The 19,867-nt window shown below is 29.1% G+C and overlaps 1 protein-coding gene across 2 annotated transcripts in view; it reads right to left on the bottom strand.

Moving 5' to 3' along the window:
* Nucleotides 1-3,146: 3,146 nt before the first annotated feature.
* The window catches only part of LOC109056711, a 29,843-nt gene continuing 13,122 nt past the window's right edge, over nt 3,147-19,867 (bottom strand). For both annotated transcript variants that reach the window (XM_042776200.1, XM_042776207.1), the window contains exons 2-5: nt 4,252-4,416; nt 4,107-4,151; nt 3,811-3,918; nt 3,147-3,318 (exon numbers count right to left, since the gene is read on the bottom strand). In XM_042776200.1, the coding sequence (XP_042632134.1) occupies nt 3,812-3,918; nt 4,107-4,151; nt 4,252-4,416 (317 nt within the window). In that variant the 3' untranslated portion in view covers nt 3,147-3,318; nt 3,811. The remainder of the gene's footprint in view (nt 3,319-3,810; nt 3,919-4,106; nt 4,152-4,251; nt 4,417-19,867) is intronic.

The raw sequence follows: 19,867 nt of genomic DNA, 5'->3' as shown, positions 1-19,867 counted from the left end.
AAGAGCAACAATATTTAAGTGCTGTGATAAATAAAAAGAATAAATAAAATAAAAAGAATAAAAAGTACATTAGATAGAACAGAATAGAGAGAGCTATAGAGGGTCAAGTTATTTTTTATAATAAATAAAAAGACTAAGATTGGAAAAACAATAGAGAACACTAGTGTTCAAAGGTCAAGGTTTTTTTAATAAATAAAAAGAAAACAAGTAGATAGAATAGAAATAGAATAGAGAGTGCAAGTGTTAGAGGGTCCGTGGTCAGGAAGTGTGTTGCATAAAATTTAAATGTTGTTGCATTTTGCATTACGTTGTGTTTATTTCTGGTAAGATTTAAAAATATGTTTGTTCAATGTATTTCACCTCAACGAGTTAAACTTTTCTACACACCTATTTTAGGTTTGTACAACAAGAATAAGTCCATGTAAACAAATACTGTTTTGTTTAATAAATTTTAAACATATAGCCTAGGTTCTTGTGTCAGATAACCACACTGAAAAATGATTTTTGAATCTTGTTCAATATAATTAAAAAGAGAAAAAGCGACACAATTCTTAGACATTTGTCACAATTTCAGTCCACTTAAATTTGGAAAATGAGTGTAAATGTTAATCATTTTGTGTTGGGCCTGCATGAATCATTTTTTGATTTCCTTTTTTGAATCATTTCTGCCTATGAGTTGCCTTTGCATGATAGGGGTAATGTTAAGAGTCAAATGTGTTTTTGAGTAGAGGAAAGACTCATTAATGTACATGTTTACTGGAGATTTAGAAGACACTATGTTATTACTATTATGTGGTTACCATTCTGCCGAAGAGCTGAGCGTATGCTTAGGTTATGGACAGCTACATTTGCAGCTGTGGCACATATTGGTTTACTCAAAGCACAAAGGCTGTGTCAACACTAGTTCAGGAACCAGGCTTATCATATTTGCTCATACCCCATGGTCAATTTAATAGAAAGATAAACTATATTTAGCATGTTGTCATGTTTTAGTACCAGCTAGTCCACTCAAAACAGTTGTTTGGCTTCACCTGTGGACACTGCAAATGCGTTACTTAACAAAAAACTACCATATAAATTAAACTCAATTATCAAATAATACATAAAATAAAATCACAAATCAAATACTATTTTCAGTACACCTAGTACGTGTTTCATAAATACACTTCAAGTCATTGCCTTTCATAATGCAGTTAACATAAAAATGTTCATTTTAATCTGTTCTCATTCATTATAATACACATGACTCTGATTTAATCCGTCTGATTATGATGGTAAATACTCAATCCTTTTAGTATGCCTATACATTTTCCACTTTGTGAAGTATTGGAGCCTTTGTATTGCTGCCAGTTACCCAACATGCTTTGTGACTGGTCGCAACCAAAAGATTGTGGAGTCTGGGGACAAGATGTCAGATGTTGTGATGTCTATATGTACAGTACAATAAATGTTTGAGAAAAACAATCAGTGGCTTTGTCTGTAAGATACCTTATAGACAATGTAAAAGTAGTGTAGACATTTATATCACAGTTTTGATTTTCTCTGTTTCAATACATGAAATTTTGAAATGTGATTATAAAGAATGGAGTGAATTGTCTGCCATCACATAGCGCACTTTTAAATAAGGTTATGAAGATTATAGCTAGTACAGTGAAAGACATGTGAAAGGGCAATACAAGTAAAGTTATTCCTTGCATGTACTTCCTCAGTTGAATTACAAGATAAACTATACCTTATTTACTCTTCAGCAGCCATTTTATTTTTAATGGCCTGCACAAGTCTAAGTCAGGGCTGGGCAACTTCAGTCATAGAGGGCTACTGTCTTGCAGAGTTTAGCTCCAACCCTAATCAAACACACCTGAACAAGCCAATCAATCAGTCTTCAAGATCACATGGGCTGCGTTCCACTTCACTTTTAGATATGCACTCATGAACTTCCCTAAGCACTTTCTCCTCGGGGGAATCCCCACTGCCATTTTTGAAGTGCATTCTACTTCACAAAGTGGACGAGGGAAGTTTATATGGACAGATCCTCGGTCTTGACCCCTCGATTTTGAACGGGATTTACATGAGTTGTTATATTTTTTAGTTTTGGGGTTACCATCGTGCTTATGTTTATGTACAGTAGCTGGTGCATGCTGTAACGAGCAGTTATTATGCAAAAGCTAGTATGTTGGCTAATCTTCTAATCCCCAACAAATAATGAAAATGGCATTTTTTTTTTTTTAAAGTTTTTTTTATTTTTTGTTTTTTTTAATACAAAAATATAATTTTTAATAAATAAACACAACACATTTAATCTTAAATTCAATTTTAAGTCATTAGTTGCATCCCAAATGACGCACTATACATTTATACACTGTGTACTTATGCACTGTACTCATGTACTCAGCCGTATAGTATATGAATTTTCTAAGGTTTTGTCATTCAACATCAGTGTCTGATAGCACTCCGCCCCCCCCCCCTGAATTTTCTAAGGTTTTGTCATTCAAAATGTGTTTATAATGTGACAGTTGAGTGCACGAAGTGTCCAACATTCCACACTTTTTTTTTTTTCGGTTAAATGCATTTTTTTGGGTATGTAAAGTGCACCTTTCAGTGTGAACGCATTAATCACACTATTAAAACTACAAAACGGCATACAAAGTGCGCAAGTACACCTAATGTCTTTCATAATGCACTAAAAACTTTTAATTTGAATCTGTTCTTATTCACTGTAATACATTTGATTATCAATTAATCCAACATTAATTAACAGAGTATACCGATATAATAAAAAAAAACGCAAAGTTGGTCATTTATGCAATTTATTTTCATATTTTTTCATACGACAATACACAGTCATTACTGAAAGTCATTACTGATTCTTGTCTAAAAGAAGCAAAAGTCAATGTGATTGTGGAAACAAATATGTTGCAAAAAACAAAAGCTATATAGACACAATTTTTCAGATGTAATCCATCTTCAAAGTAATTTTTTTTTTTTTTTTTATATGTAGAAATCATTAAAATACAGATAAATGAGCTATGCCTAAATTAGAAACAATTAAGTGGTGTTATACTATACTTCTACTGTATCCTAAACTAGAATAGCTGGGCCAATAATATAAAAGCCTATATAAGCACAACATTCAAATGACATTCAAATAGAGTAAATAATTCTTAAAACCATAAGCAATATAGCATAACTGAGAGAGGTTTCATAATCCCTTGATCATTGTGTAACAACAACAGTATCATTCTGATGGCTCTCGAATGTGATGTTTTGTCTTTGCTGATAAATCCAACTGATGAAAAATGATGGGGATTTTTGCAACATCTGAAAAACAAATAATGCATTGTAATCCTTCACAAAAAAACAACAACACATAATTTGTAAAGTTTGCTAATGAAACATTGGGTCTCATTCACTAATAAATTCATACAAGTTGCATACTTACTGTATGTTTGTAGAAAAAAATTCTGAGAGCATTTGCGGCAAAATCTTCAAGTAAAGCCAAGTGTGCCATTCACAACCAGGTTGATACTCATCAAATACCTTTTAAATAGACCTAGACTACATGTGAGTGACCATTTTTAGAACCTATTGCAAACCATTTTTGTTAAATGATTGTAAAACAGTCTGCTAGGAGTCTTTTTTTTTTTTTTTTTTTTTTTTTTTTGTATGTGTGGTTTCAGTTGGTTCTAAATGTTACCCTGCCAACCTATTAATAAATCTTGATTTCTGTATGAAAATGTTTTTACACACAAATGTGTTAACACGCAGTTAGTGAATGAGACCCATTGTCACAAGATATAACATTTCACTCACGTTAGCTCATCCATGCTTTGAAAGTCATCAGGACATTGAACACAACAGTCTTCAGAAAGAGAATTCTCAGCCAATAGAGACCCAGTGACATGTAGTTGGTTTTTTCATCTGCAGAATAAAAATGCAATTAGTATGTCTGTTGGTTTTACCATGGATTTTGGTATAATCCAGCACTTTCATGTACTTTTTAAATGTTTATTTATTTATTTTTTTTTGAAGCTAGTAGTCTCACAATCTAAAATCTATGAAATGAAATGCACACCAGACTATAAATGTTCAAATAAAAGCACACTTACCTGGTTCAAAATCATCATTTTGACTGGATGATCCTTGCTGACAGTCTGAAAGTGGAATAAATATGATTAATATAATATAATATAGTATAATTATTTGAAGAATTAATCTGGAAATGCTTTTTTTATGGTAACTGATAATTCCTACCTTTCTGCGGGCAGTCTGAAACATTAAAGGCGTAGCTGCTGTAATAACTTCGTTCTGCATATCGCACTGGTGTAACGTTTTGGAATTTTACAGCATCATATTTTGTGAAGTCGGTTGCCAAACATGACTCATCGAATTTGTAATAGACAGGCGGTTCTTCTTTTTCTGTAAAATATAATTAAAAAAAAAACCCAAATACATTAGTTTCATAAACAAAAAGTATACAGTATGTGTTTAATGCAGATGAAATTAGCTAATTACATTTTGTATTATGCAGTTAGCTTTTATGGAATAGCAAGTACATTCACAGACAAGAAATCTTATGTATATCCAAATAATACTCAAGATAATTCAAAGGCATTTAAAAAAAAAAAAAAATTCCAGACAGACATTTTAAATTAAAATTCTCGAATATAACATGATTGATCTTAGAAAATATTTGGCTCAGATCAATGACACCTACCCTACTTCAAAAGTAACTGATTTTTCTAGGCCCACAGGCTGATACCTCATCTCAAAAACTCATTCACACTTTCACTATGTCAATTTTCCAGAGCAATGCAATCATTTATAATATTATGAAACTTAATTGTTATGTTTGCAATGTAACATGGGGGAAACAGATATTTTCATAAGATTTCATTAGTTTTTCCAATCTCTACGGTACTAAGGGACACTATATATTTATTAGCTTTCTGTTAGTTGTATTTATACCACAATATTCACAAGTTCATTATAAAGCAACTTAAACATAGAAAAGTTTCTATATTGAATGTTATTCGAGATTCCTTTTAGCAATTATGCTGAGAATAATATAGCTTTTAATTACTGCAACTACATCAATACAATTTGCCTAATTCAAAACGGTTTATTCTACATCTTTTAGCATATACATTAGTTACATTAAACCAAAATGAATACAGTTTTTTAGACTTAAAATGTTACATTGCTTGTATGCATTTTGATTATACAGTATTTCTGTACGATTTATTTGTTGTAATGGGTAACGATTACAATTACTAGTCCCAGTTTCACAGTTCCAAGAGTTTATTATATAATCTGCTGACATGTCAGAATGCACAAATAAATGTCATTAATGTAACACTTGTTTATATTGGAAAGTCCATGTCAATACATCTGTATACATATCTATGAATCTAAATGAAATGCTATGGGCAAAATTATACATATGTTTGGATATAACACTAGAAGTTAAATTATAAAAATCATAGGTTTAATTATACAAAAAATATATACGATTTATATTATAACACAGATTCTTACCTATCTGTTGCTACTTACTTGGGTGCACAGATAAGTGCGTCCCTTTCCCAAATACGATTTTGTTAGCATTGTTAGTCACACAATGATTTGCACACATATAATAATACTCTACATGTGGCCGATATTACACACGTTCAATGTTCCGTACTATAGTTTTTAACGAAATCAAGATATATCAATATCAAATTTTATTTCATTTAGAATACAAAAAAAACTTGACATTTGGCCATATTTAGACACTTATCAAATTAACCAACTTGAAAAATGGTTGGTATTCAATGGTGCTAAACATAAATAAATTGACTATTACCTGTTATATAATTTATAACACTAGGAATGAAATATGAGCTATCAGTATTGCTTTTAACTTATTACAAGGTGAATTATTATGTAAAATTAATTATTTTTGGTGAATCTAGTCAAAATTGCAGCAGATCGATTATAATGCAAACAATGCTGACAAGTTTTCAATTTCTCAGAGTTACTACCAAAGGATACTTGGTAAAATATTAATTATTGTTGTTTATTCAAACATTACTTGATATTTAACCAGTATATTTGTTTGTGCAGATTATTTTTTAAATGTTGTTTGAAGGAGTGGCCTGACAAATTTTGGTAGAATATGAATTTAGGAGTAAAGTCAAACATTTCTTTATGTACTTCATCCATCACTTTCTAATCAGTCTAGACAAATACAAAACATTAAAATGAATTCTCTTACTTGATTGTACTGTTAATTTTGTCCCTCCTCCAAAGTTAATTGTAACACTAGAAGTCACACAGACTAATATAGCAGTACAAGAAACATTTGGATGGTACCTATATACAATGATAAGAATAGATGATACATTTAAGTAATTGTACATTTCTATTAAATTGTATCTGTCGGCAAGAGTCAACCTTGCACATCATAAGATATGGACTTATTTTGACAGTTATTCTTGAATTAACAATTCTTACTACTGTACCATCTTTCTAACAGAAGTAAACTGCAATTTACCAGTTGTTTCTTTGTTCACTTTTTTTATATAAAATAAAATTCTTGCATTATTTAGTTATAAAATCTGATGTTAAAATCTTTACATAATTATTACATATTTATTTGAACTACTGTGTAACAAAGGTGGACAGTCCTAGTTCTACTTAAAGCTCATTTCCTTTTGTTTTTATTTTTATTTGATTTTCAGATTAATTATTTCCTAATGTAATTAAGGTTTTACTTACTTGTCTGTACAAACAAATGAGTTCCCTTCGCAAATAAAAGTTTTCCAAAGTTGTCAGTCACACAATGACTGTCAGTGTTATAAATACTTAGTCAAAACTTCAGTTTGCATTTTGATGTTAGAGCCACTCAACAATGCAGTTCAAATATTTATGTCAATTTAATAATATAGATAAACATTTTAGAAAACTACATAAATTACAGTGATATCAATTAGAGTAAACTTCAGACAAATGAAACCACAACTTACTCGATAGCACAATGAGCTGAGTCCCCTGACCAAATATCAGTTTGTTTCTATTTTGAGTCACACAATTACAAACCCCAATACAGAAATACAAAGGACAATCTTTCCTATGACAGGTGTAAATGACACGAGTGGTAAATTCTATTAATAATTAGATTAATCACTAAATTCTGTGACATTACCTGTGACAATTAGTTATATGTTTTTAAACTTCTGAAAAATTCCGATATTTGATGGTACAGAAATTTTTATAGTAAATGACATGTTTCTAAAATTAGATACCGAATTTTATGAAAATTATATGTAATACTAATTAAACGGTTTTACTCACTTGGTTGTACATACAGTTTTGTCCCCTTCCCAAATATTATTTTACCAGTATTTGTATTCACACAGTGGTTCGTGGTGGGATAATAACTTCCATGAGTACCAATGGCACATTCCAGCATGTTAGATTTAACACATAATGATTTAAAAACTTCAAATTTCAATATAATGATTAATTACAGTTATAATGATTTTCTTCTATATTAAAAGGGAGTTTTCATGGAAAAAAATATGGACAGGTAGCACAAGTGCAACTTTGATATAAATGTACATTAAAGTAGTTTAGATACACATACACTTCTGTCGCAACATTTTTGTCAGCAGCCATCTTGTATATATTGAACAGCTAAAGATTAAGATAAAACAACTTACTGAAATGTATTATTGTTTTGGTGCCTGCCCCAAATATGACTTTGTTGTTGAACGCAGTATTCACACAATGGTTTTGTTTGGCACTTTATCCTTTATACTCAAGGCCTTTACATTTGTCAGGTTTTTTTTTTTTTTTTTTTTTTTTTTTTTAGTTTAGTTACTCCAAAGTCCAAAATCACTGAACAGAATTTTTGGCAACAAATTTACTAGTTGGTGGGTTGTCCAAATGACTAGTCATCTTAAAGGTATATAGTTCACCAAATGTTGTGGTTATTAATAGTTAGTAAAGTAGTTGTTAAGTTTAGGTATTGGGTAGGGTTATGGATGTAGAATAAGGTCATGTAGAAAAAGGCATTAATATGTGCTTAATTACTACTAATAAATGGCTAATATTCCAGTAATATGCATGCTAATAAGCAACTAGGTAAAAGACCCTAAAATAAAGTGTTGCCGAATTTTTACATGATAAATAGTTTGCACGATTATATATATATATATATATATATATATATATATATATATGCATGCCATTTTGTTTTCATTGTGAAAAAAGTAACTCCCACCTTACAATATAATCATAGTCACAGTTGGTTGATGAAATTATGGGTTTATCACAGAATAAACACAATACTAAGATTAAAATACAACTTACTGATTTGTACAAGAAGTTTTGTCCCCTTCCCAAAGATAATTTTACTTCCAGTATTCACACAGCCATCGGAATTATGTTATTTATTATATTTTGAATGTTAATTGTTGTGTTTGAAGCGCTTCTATCAGAATCCATTTTAAATAAGATGCAGCGTGAACATTTTAAAGCAGAAATAACATGTTCATCCATTTATATTAAAGTTTAGGGGTTAGAATTAAAAGTTTTAGCTGTTATGATTCTAAAACAAAATAGTTGTTGTTGTTCGTCTATAAAAGCTTTTCAAAATCACTTAATCCACTGAAACGTAAGAAAAACTTTAGCTTTTATAAACTCAAAACTTCTTGTAGTACTATACCCTTCAAATCTTTTTAGTAAAAAATTACTTGATTCATTGCTCTGATAATTATTGTTCTGATGATCATCATTAAAAGTGCATATTTTAAAAAGTATGTAATATTTGTGAGAACTGAGCCGCACTTACTTGAAAACACATTTAGCTTAGTGCCTTTTCCAAATATAACTTTGTATCCACTTTGTGTCACACAGCTGTTGACCATATACACATAACTGCGGCTGAACATATAATGATTCCAGATAAAGAATGTTTTCATTTCTTCAGTTGGGATAAAGGTTATTATTATCACCTAAATTCTAGTTTAGAAAATGTTATAACTTATCAGTTAAACATCAATTATATGTAATTATTACAAAGATTTTATTGATGTTTGTGGATGTACTACAAAAAATGATGATTGATGATCCAAGATTCAAAATTTCGTATTGGAGTTAAGCTGATGGAAATCCTAAGAACTAGTTAATTTGTTCATTTTACCCAGCTAGTAATTCTTCTTTTTACACAGTCTGAGTTGATTCTTAAAAATAACAACGATAATAAATCTCTCAAATTGGCATCTTTTCCAAAGCCTTGCACATCAGTAACTACTACCATTCAGGAATGGTAATTTTCTATTATACTCTATTTAAAATACAGGACAGAATATTATATGACGATAATGTCTGTAAAAATTTTTAGAAAAACTGTCATCATCCATACATAATATTCTGTATATTGCTTACAATGTAAGTTTTTCAATACAGCAGTTGAATAATCTATTTTAAGTTAAATATATGAGTGAATGAGTATTAAAATTTTAAAGATATGACTTACTGTCTTGTACTCTAAGTTTGGTTCCCTCGCCAAAGACAATCTTAAATTGATTATTCACACAGTTATTGACTCTGTACCAAATACCAACATCCTACCAGTCTGTACATGGATTTCAGTCTTCTAAAAAAAGAACTAAAACCATCACAATTTTAAACTTTTATCATGAACCTAAGAACTAAATTTGCAGTCTTTCTGCACTAAATCTGCATATGATGATGCAATCAATCAAATAAACAAACATTTTAGAAAGTTTAGTCTAAGGTTAGTCAAAGTATTAAATACTAACAACTTGTTAGTGAATGCTTGCAAACAGTTTTTATTTTGTGATAGCTGACCATTACAGCTCAATTCGAGAGCTAAGTAAATAAAATATCACATTAAATTAACAAATATTCATTTACATGTTAAATTACATTCTAAATAAACTTAAAGAAAATGGTCCTACGGTCATTTGAAAAATACAAAACTCACTTGAATTAACTGTTAGTTGGGTGCCTGTCCCAAATATGATCTTGTTGCCCCCAGGATTCACACATTAGTACAGCACAGTACATTTATTGCGAGGACAGCTCAAGCCAATATGAACAGTAGGGTTCAATACTGAAATATATTCAATATTAAAAAAAATTTACAGAATATTTAGGGTATTTTTTTTGTTTACTATCACAAAAGGTATTTTGATGACTAAGAATCTATCAGTGTATAACTTTTTATACAATTAGAATAAAAAAAAGTTACAACTGTAAAATAGACTTGACATCTCGCCATGATATATTATAAAGTGATTATATAAAGGGCCATATTGACTGTACAGCTGTTACATTTTAGACTACTAATAGCACATTTCTTTTGGTCAATTTCATCAATTTAGTTCATTCAGAACATTTTTCCTGTTTTTATTAATTTTTTTTTTGGCACTTAACAAGGAGCATAGTTTTTTATGTTGTGGTGTCATATTCATTTGTAATTATGTTAAGTAAGGAAAGGTTTTTTTTGTTGTTTAAATTTAAAAAGACACAATCAGAAAAATAAGTTTGATCTACACTTACTTGAAAGGACAGTGAGTTGGGTCCCTTTCCCAAAGATAATTTTGTTAACCCCTTGAGTCACACAGTGGTTGATGTGACCACATAAACATAGACTTTCCTCACTGTGAAGCCCAACACTGAGTACTATTATGTATTAATTAATTCATTATGAATAGTTTATTTGGGATCTGTTTCAGTATCGAAATAAATAAATAGTTATCTATAATTACAATATATAAGGATATTGTTAGTTTTAGTGTTTTTCTCTGAAGTCAACAGTTCATTTAAAGAGAGTTGTTGAAGTGGCAATGATATTTTAAGTTATAGTTATTTTTAGGTCATATATATAAAAGGTTCTTATTTTTCAGGCAAAACATAAGTTTTAGCTACTGTATATCAAATTGAGGTCTAAAGCCATTTTGCATTACTACTAGTTATCAAGTACTTGTTTGGTTTGATAAAAATATCAGAATTGCAAAACTTTTTAAGGTTTAAAAAGGTTTACACCTTTCTGTCTTAGTTTACTGTAAGAAGCAGCAAACTTACTTGAATAAATTGTTAGTCTGGTGCCTTTTGCAAATATGATCTTGTCATAGCCTGCTTTCACACATTAGTACAGCATGGTACATTTACCCAGAATATAACTTTAGCCAAACTCTTTTTTTTGGTTTATGACATATTTCATAGTGCATTTTAGACATGATTGTACAAAATTACATTTTGTAAATGGTTTCATAATAGTAATGAATATTATATTATATATCGTAATGACCTTCACTAGCAATTTTTTCAGCCAAACTGCATAAAATTAATTAATTAACAGTAAGATTTGGAAAAACGTTAACTTACTTGATTGTACTATGACTTTGGTCCCTTTACCAAAGAAAATCTTATATCCATCATTCACACAGTCATTTATCATACACCAAAAACTTGTAGCTGTCTGGTAACACTCAAAGAATTGAATGCATCAATTCACAAAACACTTAAAATCCTATTATAATAGTATAGAGTATATTAATATTATTACTGTAGCCGGTATGACCTTTATATTTGTAAAATTTATGGCATACTTTTCAAATACGTATACTTAAGTGAAAGTTACCACTAAACTGTTGAATTATTGAATACTCTAAACATCAGTTTGATTTACGCAAATATTGGTTATGGAGTTTTGTGCTTGTGTATGATGAACCTTTATCTTCATCTGTTTTTAGGTTTTAAAGAAATATTTTGAGGATCATACTTTTTATTACAACAATTATTTTTTTATGAGGAAATATCTTACTTGAAGTAATAATGAGACTGGTGCCAGTTCCAAATATGATCTTGTTGTCCGCTCTATTCACACATCAGTATAGTATGGTACATTTACCCTAAGTACATGTTAGGCTGATAAGGTCTCTATTTCATTATATTGTATTTTAAGATACTACTTCTTTGATAAGATTGGAACATTTTGTAAGATAGAAAATAACGTAAGTGATTAAGATAATGATAAGCAATAACTAATCACCTATACATATTATATAATTGATACATTGTAACTTTTTTGTTTATGCACCAGTTTAATACAATATTTTAAGTAAAATAAATGAGAGTATTAAAATTTTTAAAATAAAACTTACTTGCTTGTACTCTAAGATTGGTTCCCTCACCAAAGATGATCTTAAATTGATCATTCACACAGTTATAGACTCTGTACCAAATATCAGCAGCATCGTACCAGTCTGTAAATGATTGTATGTCTTTTAGTCTTTAAAAAAAAAAAAAAAAAAAAAAAAAAAAAACATGACTTTTAGACTTGAAAAGTTTAGATTTTTTTTGCTACTATTTTCATGAACCAAAGAATAAAACCTAAATTTGCTCACCAGTGTTTGTTTTTTGTGGAATTGTTTTTATGGTATTAATTATACAATAAATCAATGAAACTATGACTTTAGTAAGCTAAGTCTAGTTTAGTCTAAAAGTATTAAACACCTTTGGATACTATATTTGGATAATTTAGATACTAATAATACATTACAAGTAGTAAAACCATATTTTGCTACAGGATACATACTAAAAGCATCACTCTTTACAGGTTTTGTATGAACGTTGGCAAACAGATGTTCAGACTATCCTGTTATTATTTTGTGGTAGCTGACCCAATACAGCTCATTTTGAGAGCTATGTGAATAAAATATCACATTATTTTAACAATACTCATTTCAAGTAACATCTAATACTATACTCATCTGTTACTTTCTCTAGTATTACATTTTAAATATCTAAATTAATATGTAAAGCAATACCAGCCATTAAATGCAAAATAAACTCCCTTGAAGAATATGGTACCATGGTTATTATAAAAAGCAACAAACTCACTTGAATTTACTGTTAGTTTGGTGCCTGTCCCAAATATGATCTTGGTGCCCCCAGGATTCACACATTAATACAGCACAGTACATTTATTCTAAGGACAGCTCTAACCAATATATAATAAGATGTTGATTTAACATTGAGATATTTCTCATTTTTTACAATTAAATAATTGAATAAATGAAGGCTTTTTTTTTTTTAAAAAATTATTATAATCTTTTGTGTTGTTTTTTTTATTTTATATTATGTTGACAGCATGTTTTTGGTTATTGTTGTCAGTTTGTTTGTATTTGTTTGTTTTTGCATAAGAAAAATGACAAAGCATTAGTTGTGCTCAGCAGTAGTATTATCAGAAACACATCTACATGACATTATTAGCTAAATATTGGTATGAATATTGGAAACTGCAACTTACTTGACTGTATAATGAGTCTTGTTCCTTTGCCAAATGATATTCTAATTTGATCATTCACACAGTCATTCACCATGTATAAAAAAGTATTGACATCCTGATAGTGCTGAACAGCATTGAGAAGCTAGCATTTTACAACACTGGAATGAAAAGTCACTTTAAAATGTAAATAACAGATTGTTGTTCATATTTCAACACAATATTTAGAATATTTTTTCTTTACGGTCACAAAAAGTATTTTGATGACTATAAATATAAGTGTATAACTAGCATAACAAGTACCATAAAAAAAGAAGTGGTGCCAAAGTCACCTGTATGTTAAAACTGTAAAATAGACTTCATATCTTGGCATTATATATTTTAAGGTGATCTTTTAAAGAGCCACATTGACTGTGTACAACTATTACATTTTAGACTACTAATAGCACATTTCTTTTAGTCAATTTATCAATTTAGTTGAATCAAAAAAAAATATATATTCCTGTTCAAATACATGTCCTAGGAATATTACGTACATGATAACCATTTAATAATGGCATCAAATTCATATAAAAGCTTGTAACCTCTTTTTTGGTGTACAACTTTCATAGTGCATTTTAAACATGATTGTGCAAAATGAAATTTTTAATATAGTTTCATAATAGTATTGAAATTGAAGGTATACACCTCCACAGCCAAATCTTTTCATTCAACAATAAAGATAATACATATTACACTATTTAATTTAATTAATTTACACAACTATTTGGTACTATTTGAACTGCTTAATATTTGTAGAAAATTAAATGGATAAGATTTCATAGCCAAATAATTTAATCCAATAATATGGTTAATTGATAACCATTCTATTTATTGTGATGAATTTCTCTAGCATTTTTTTCCAGCTAAACTGAATCAAATTAAGTAATTAACTGTAAGATTTGGAAAACATTAACTTACTTGATTGCACTATGACTTTGGTCCCTTTACCAAAGAAAATCTTCCGTGCATCATTCACACAGTCATTTATCATACACCGAAAACTAGTAGCAGTCTGGTAAAATTTAAAGATTTGAATGCATCTTAAACAATTCATGAAACCCTATTATAATAGTATGTAATATATTAATATTATTACTCTGACTGGTATGACCTTTATATTTGTAAAATTTTTTGTATACTTTTCAAATACGTATACAGTACTTAAGTGAAAGTCACCACTAAACTGTCGAATTTATGAATACTTTGAATATCACTTTGATTTTTTTATGCAAATATTATGGAGTTTTGTGCTTGTGTATGATGAACCTTTATCTTCATCTGTTTTTAGGTTTAAAAGAAATATTTTAAGAATCACATTCAGTTTTTATTATACTAAACATCTTTTGTAGTGACGAAATATCTTACTTGAAGTAATAATGAGACTGGTGCCAGTTCCAAATATGATCGTGTTGTCCGTTCTTTTCACACATCAGTATAGTATGGTACATTTACCCTCAGTACATGTTTGGCCAATAAGGTCTCATCGCTTCGTTATATTACATTTTTTTATATTACTTAATTGAATGGATTGAAACATTTTGTAAGATAGAAAATAATAACGTATGTGATTAAGATAATGATAAGCAATAACTTAAAATTATAACTAATCATTAGCAAATGTATTTTTGTGAAATTTAAAGAATTCCTGATCTTTGTCAACATCACAGATACTTATTTTTTTTCAAAGTTTGGTGAATGATACCATTAAATTTTAAATATGTGTAAATATCACAACAAAAGTTTTTATTTTTTTTGGACATCAGTATGATCAGATCTCTAAGAGGTTAGTATTTGTTAATGTTGACTCTGTCAGAAATGTATTACTTACTTGTTTGAACAACAAGTTTGGTTCCTTTGGCGAAGATAATCTTATTCACATTCACACACTCTTGGAGCATGTGTCAAAAACTAATGCCTTCCAGCTATTTCACATACTTTATGGAGTTATAGGCTACCTTCTCTACAGATTACAGTATAGCAAGTCATATATATAAGTTTCATATATACATTTAATTATAATGAACATATTGATAAAGTGCTTATGAAAGTGTCAGGGTAATGGTAACCAAGATGAAATTTTGATTAGAATTAGATAAAGCTATTGTATAAAGTTATTTTAGTTGTGATGTAATTGTACGTTTTAAATTCAGAACATTTGACATAAATTTCAATGTAACATTAGCAGTAACATTGATAATATGAGCTTACTTGTTTGTGTTATTAGTCTTGTTCCACTTCCAAATATAATCTTGTTGCCAGCATTCACACAAGTGCTGACTCCATCACAAAAACCTCACTGTCTAATCGTGACTTACTTAATATTGAAAATATAAAGAGCTAAATGTTTCTTGCATTGCATTGTATGTTAGGATTAGGGTTATGTATTATATATAAAAAAGAAATATTTTAAGAATTTGTATGGTTTTGATGTTCAGAGAGAAAGGGTTCATTTAATCTCTCTATTCTTTAAAATTACATTGGTTTTAATTTGCTATAAATGTATTCAATTGTTTCAAGTGTAAGTGTAAGTCTTATGTCACACAATGACAAATTACATAATGTATTATGATGAATGATATATATGAAGATACATATACAATAATTTAACACGGCAAGTTTTAAACAAGCTAAATTTAAAGGATAAAGTGAAATATATCTCAGGTAACTTACTGTTTTCGACGATAAGCTCTGTTCCTGTTGCAAATATCATTTTATTTGCCATAGTCACACATAGACAGACTTGGTTACAAAAACTTTTGCCATAATCTTTCTTGTGAGACTGACATGAAATGAGAAATAACTGGTCTGATAATGTAACATTTCTTTCTATATTCTTTTAACACTGCATATTCTCATTCTAATTACAGTCAGTTTAGTCATAAATTGTATTTTCATATTAGTGTCCAACAAAAAAACAGACCATAAAACTCAGGTATTTGTATGACAAGTTTGGTCCCCTTTCCAAAGAATATTTTGTACCCAACATTCACACAGCCATCTACCATGAATTAAAAACTTTACACAAGTCTTACTCTACAAGTCCAATACACACATTTAAAGTTTCACTTAAGTATCTGTCCATTTAGAACTCCTTGTTGAGTGTTTAATTATATGTCAGTAATGAAAATTATATGTCAGATTTAATCAAAATATCCTGTGAATAAACTGCAATGTGAAACTATATACTGTAGCACTTATTACAAAACATTATTGAGCATAACATCAAGTTCTTTTGCATTTGTCAGTTTTGATATTCAGTGTTTTTCTTTTTTTATTTTAAAGGGTTTTAATTGATTTAGAAATGCAAACTTACTTGTTTCTACTGTGAGTACCGTCCCCATCCCAAAGATTATCTTTTGAGTATTAGTCACACATATGTTGGATCCGTAACAAAAACCTTGTTTGTAGTGTGATGAGTTTTAAATTTGTTTGTTTTATGAAATAAATAAATGCAAGTAGTTGTTGTTGTTTTGTCTATCTAATTTCAAACTGACTTGTTTTTAATTTAGTTCATTCTCTAAACACACAGTTTCATATATGCATATAATTATAATGAACATATTGATGAAGAGCTTATGAAAGTGTCAGGGTAATGCCAAGGTGAAGTTTAGATTAGGACTAAATAAAGCTATTGTATTAAGCTAATTCAGTTGCAATAGTTGTGATTTAAGCGTAAGGTTCAAATTCTTACACTATAGTACAGCTACTTTAAAAAGTTCAACAATACATACAGTTAAGGATTCACTTTAGGATGAACAATATAGAGTTTTCAATTACATTTCAGTAATGGAAATTATTTGTTTTTAGAAGGATGTCAAAATGTTTAGAATTTAAATAAGATTTAATCAAAATATCCTGTTATTAAACTGTAATGTGAAACTATATGGCACTTATTACAGAACACTGAGTTAAATATTTCATCAAGCACATTTGCATTTGTCCATTTTTATTTTGTGTTTTTCTTTTTTACTTTAAAAGCTATTTATTGATCTAGAAATGCAAACTTACTTGTTTCTACAGTGAGTACTGTCCCCATCCCAAATATTATCTTTTGAGCATTAGTCACACATAAGTTGGATCTGTAACAAAAACCCTCTAGCCTTGTTTGTAGAGTTGTATTAGTATTATTTCTGTTTGTTTGTTTAAATGTTTTACTAAATAAATTAATTAAATGCAAATACTTTAACAATCTTTTGTTGATTTTGTTGTTGTTCTGTCTAAATAATTTCATACTGAACTATTTCAAATGTCAATTTAGTTCCTTTTCTAAAAAACACTGTTTTATATATGCATTTAACTATAATGAACATATTAAGAGATTATTATTTAAGAAATGCAAACTTACTTGTTTCTACAGTGAGTACTGTCCCTGTCCCAAATATTATCTTGTCATTATTAGTCACACATGTGCTAATTCCATAACAAAAACCATCTAGCCTTGTTCTACCATCTAGTGAGGTGAGTTTTAAGTTATTTTTTATTTTATAAATTAAATCCAAGTACTTTATGTTAGATGTAATTGCATTGGCGGTTTTATTTTTTCTGCAATAATATTTCAGTTTTAAAAGAGTTTTCTGTTAAACAGTGACTATTTGGTAAAATTTGGACTATTTAATACTTGGAGAAAATAAGACTCCATAGCCAAATATTTTCATCCAACAATACAGATAATGAATATTATACTATTTATTGTGATGAACTTCACTCACATTTTTTTTTATTCAGTCAAATTGCATAAAATTAACAGTAAGATTTGGAAAAATGTTAACTTACTTGATTGTACTATGACTTTGGTCCCTTCACCAAAGAAAATCTTATATCCAGCATTCACACAGTCATTTACCGAACACCGAAAACTAGTAGCAGTCAATTAACACTTAAAGAACTGTATGAATCATAAACAATTCATAAAACACTTTAAACCCTATAATTACAGTATAATTTAATATATTAATATTATTACTGTGGCTGGCATGACCTTTATTCTTGTGCAATTTATATTATACTTGTGAAAATTAACACTAAATGGTGGAATTATTGAACATCTACATTTGGGAAGCAATACATGTTTTGGGATTTAGGCAAAAAAATGATCATGGATTTTTTTTGATGATAAACATTTGTCTTCATCTTTTTTAAGTTTAAAATAAATGTGTTAACAATAATATTTTTTACACAACAACATTTTTTTTTCTTTGATAAAAAAAAAAAATCTTACTTGAAGTAACAATGAGAATGGTGCCCGTTCCAAATATGATCTTGTTGCCCGCTCTATTCACACATCAGTATAGTATGGTACATTTACCCTCAGTTCATGTTTCGCCAATAATCATCTTTTTTGTGGGTCATTATATTTTATTTTTATGTATGACTTATTTGATTCGCTTGGAAAGTTTTGTTGGCTGGGAAATAACAACACAAGTGATCATAATAATTATCACTAAACTTTAGCAAATTTCTGATCTTGGCAGTTTTTCAACAACAAATACACTTTTACAATATCACAAACAGTTTTTACAGTTTGTTGAATGATTCTGTTCAATTTTAAATAAGTGAAAACATGTAAATATCACAACACAGCTTTTATATATGATCAGATCTCTAAGAGGTTAGTATTTGTTAATGTTGACTCTGTCAGAAATGTATTACTCACTTGTTTGAACAACAAGTTTGGTTCCTTTGGCGAAGATAATCTTATTCATATTCACACACTCTTGAAGCAAGTGCCAAAAACTAATGCCTTCCAGCTATTTCACATACTTTATGGAGTTATAGGCTAGTATTAATTGTAATACATTTGACCTATTGTATATTTCAATGTTACATTAACCCTGACAGTGACATTGATAATGTAAGCTTACTTGTTTGTGTTATTAGTCTTGTTCCACTTCCAAATATAATCTTGTTGCCAGCATTCACACAAGTGCTGACTCCATCACAAAAACCTCATTGTCTAATTGACTTAATCTGTGAAGGGGTCTAATTATATTTCGATAATGGGAATGGTTTGCTTTTAGAAGGATGTCAAATTGTTTACAAATCACATTAGATTTCATCCAAAATATGTGGTTAAACTGCAATGAGAAACTTTATAACACTAATGACAAAAGATCAAGCACTTTTGCATTTGTCAGTTTTATTAAGTATTTATCTTTTTTTTATTATAAAGGGTTTTAATTGATTTAGAAATGCAAACTTACTTATTTCTACAGTGAGTACGGTCCCCATCCCAAAAATTATCTTTTGAGCATTATTCACACATACGTTGGCTCCATAACAAAAACCATATAGCCATGTTTGGAGTGTTGTGAGCTTTAAGTTATTTATCTTATTTTATTAAATAAATGAAATAAATGCAAATACTTTAACAATCTTTGTTAGCTGTAAGAACAATGGAGGTTTTGTTGTAGTTTTGCAATAATATTTAACTTTTAAAACAGTTCTCTGCTAAACAGTGACTATTTTCTTTAGTACTATTTGTATTAAAGTGTAATATAAAATAATGGTGACAAAAAGAACTCA

The sequence above is a fragment of the Cyprinus carpio genome, chromosome A2, assembly GCF_018340385.1.
Source record: "Cyprinus carpio isolate SPL01 chromosome A2, ASM1834038v1, whole genome shotgun sequence".
Classification (NCBI taxonomy): Eukaryota; Metazoa; Chordata; class Actinopteri; order Cypriniformes; family Cyprinidae; genus Cyprinus; species Cyprinus carpio.
The sequence above is the reverse complement of the archived record's forward strand: the minus strand, read 5'-3'. Positions and strand labels throughout refer to the sequence as shown.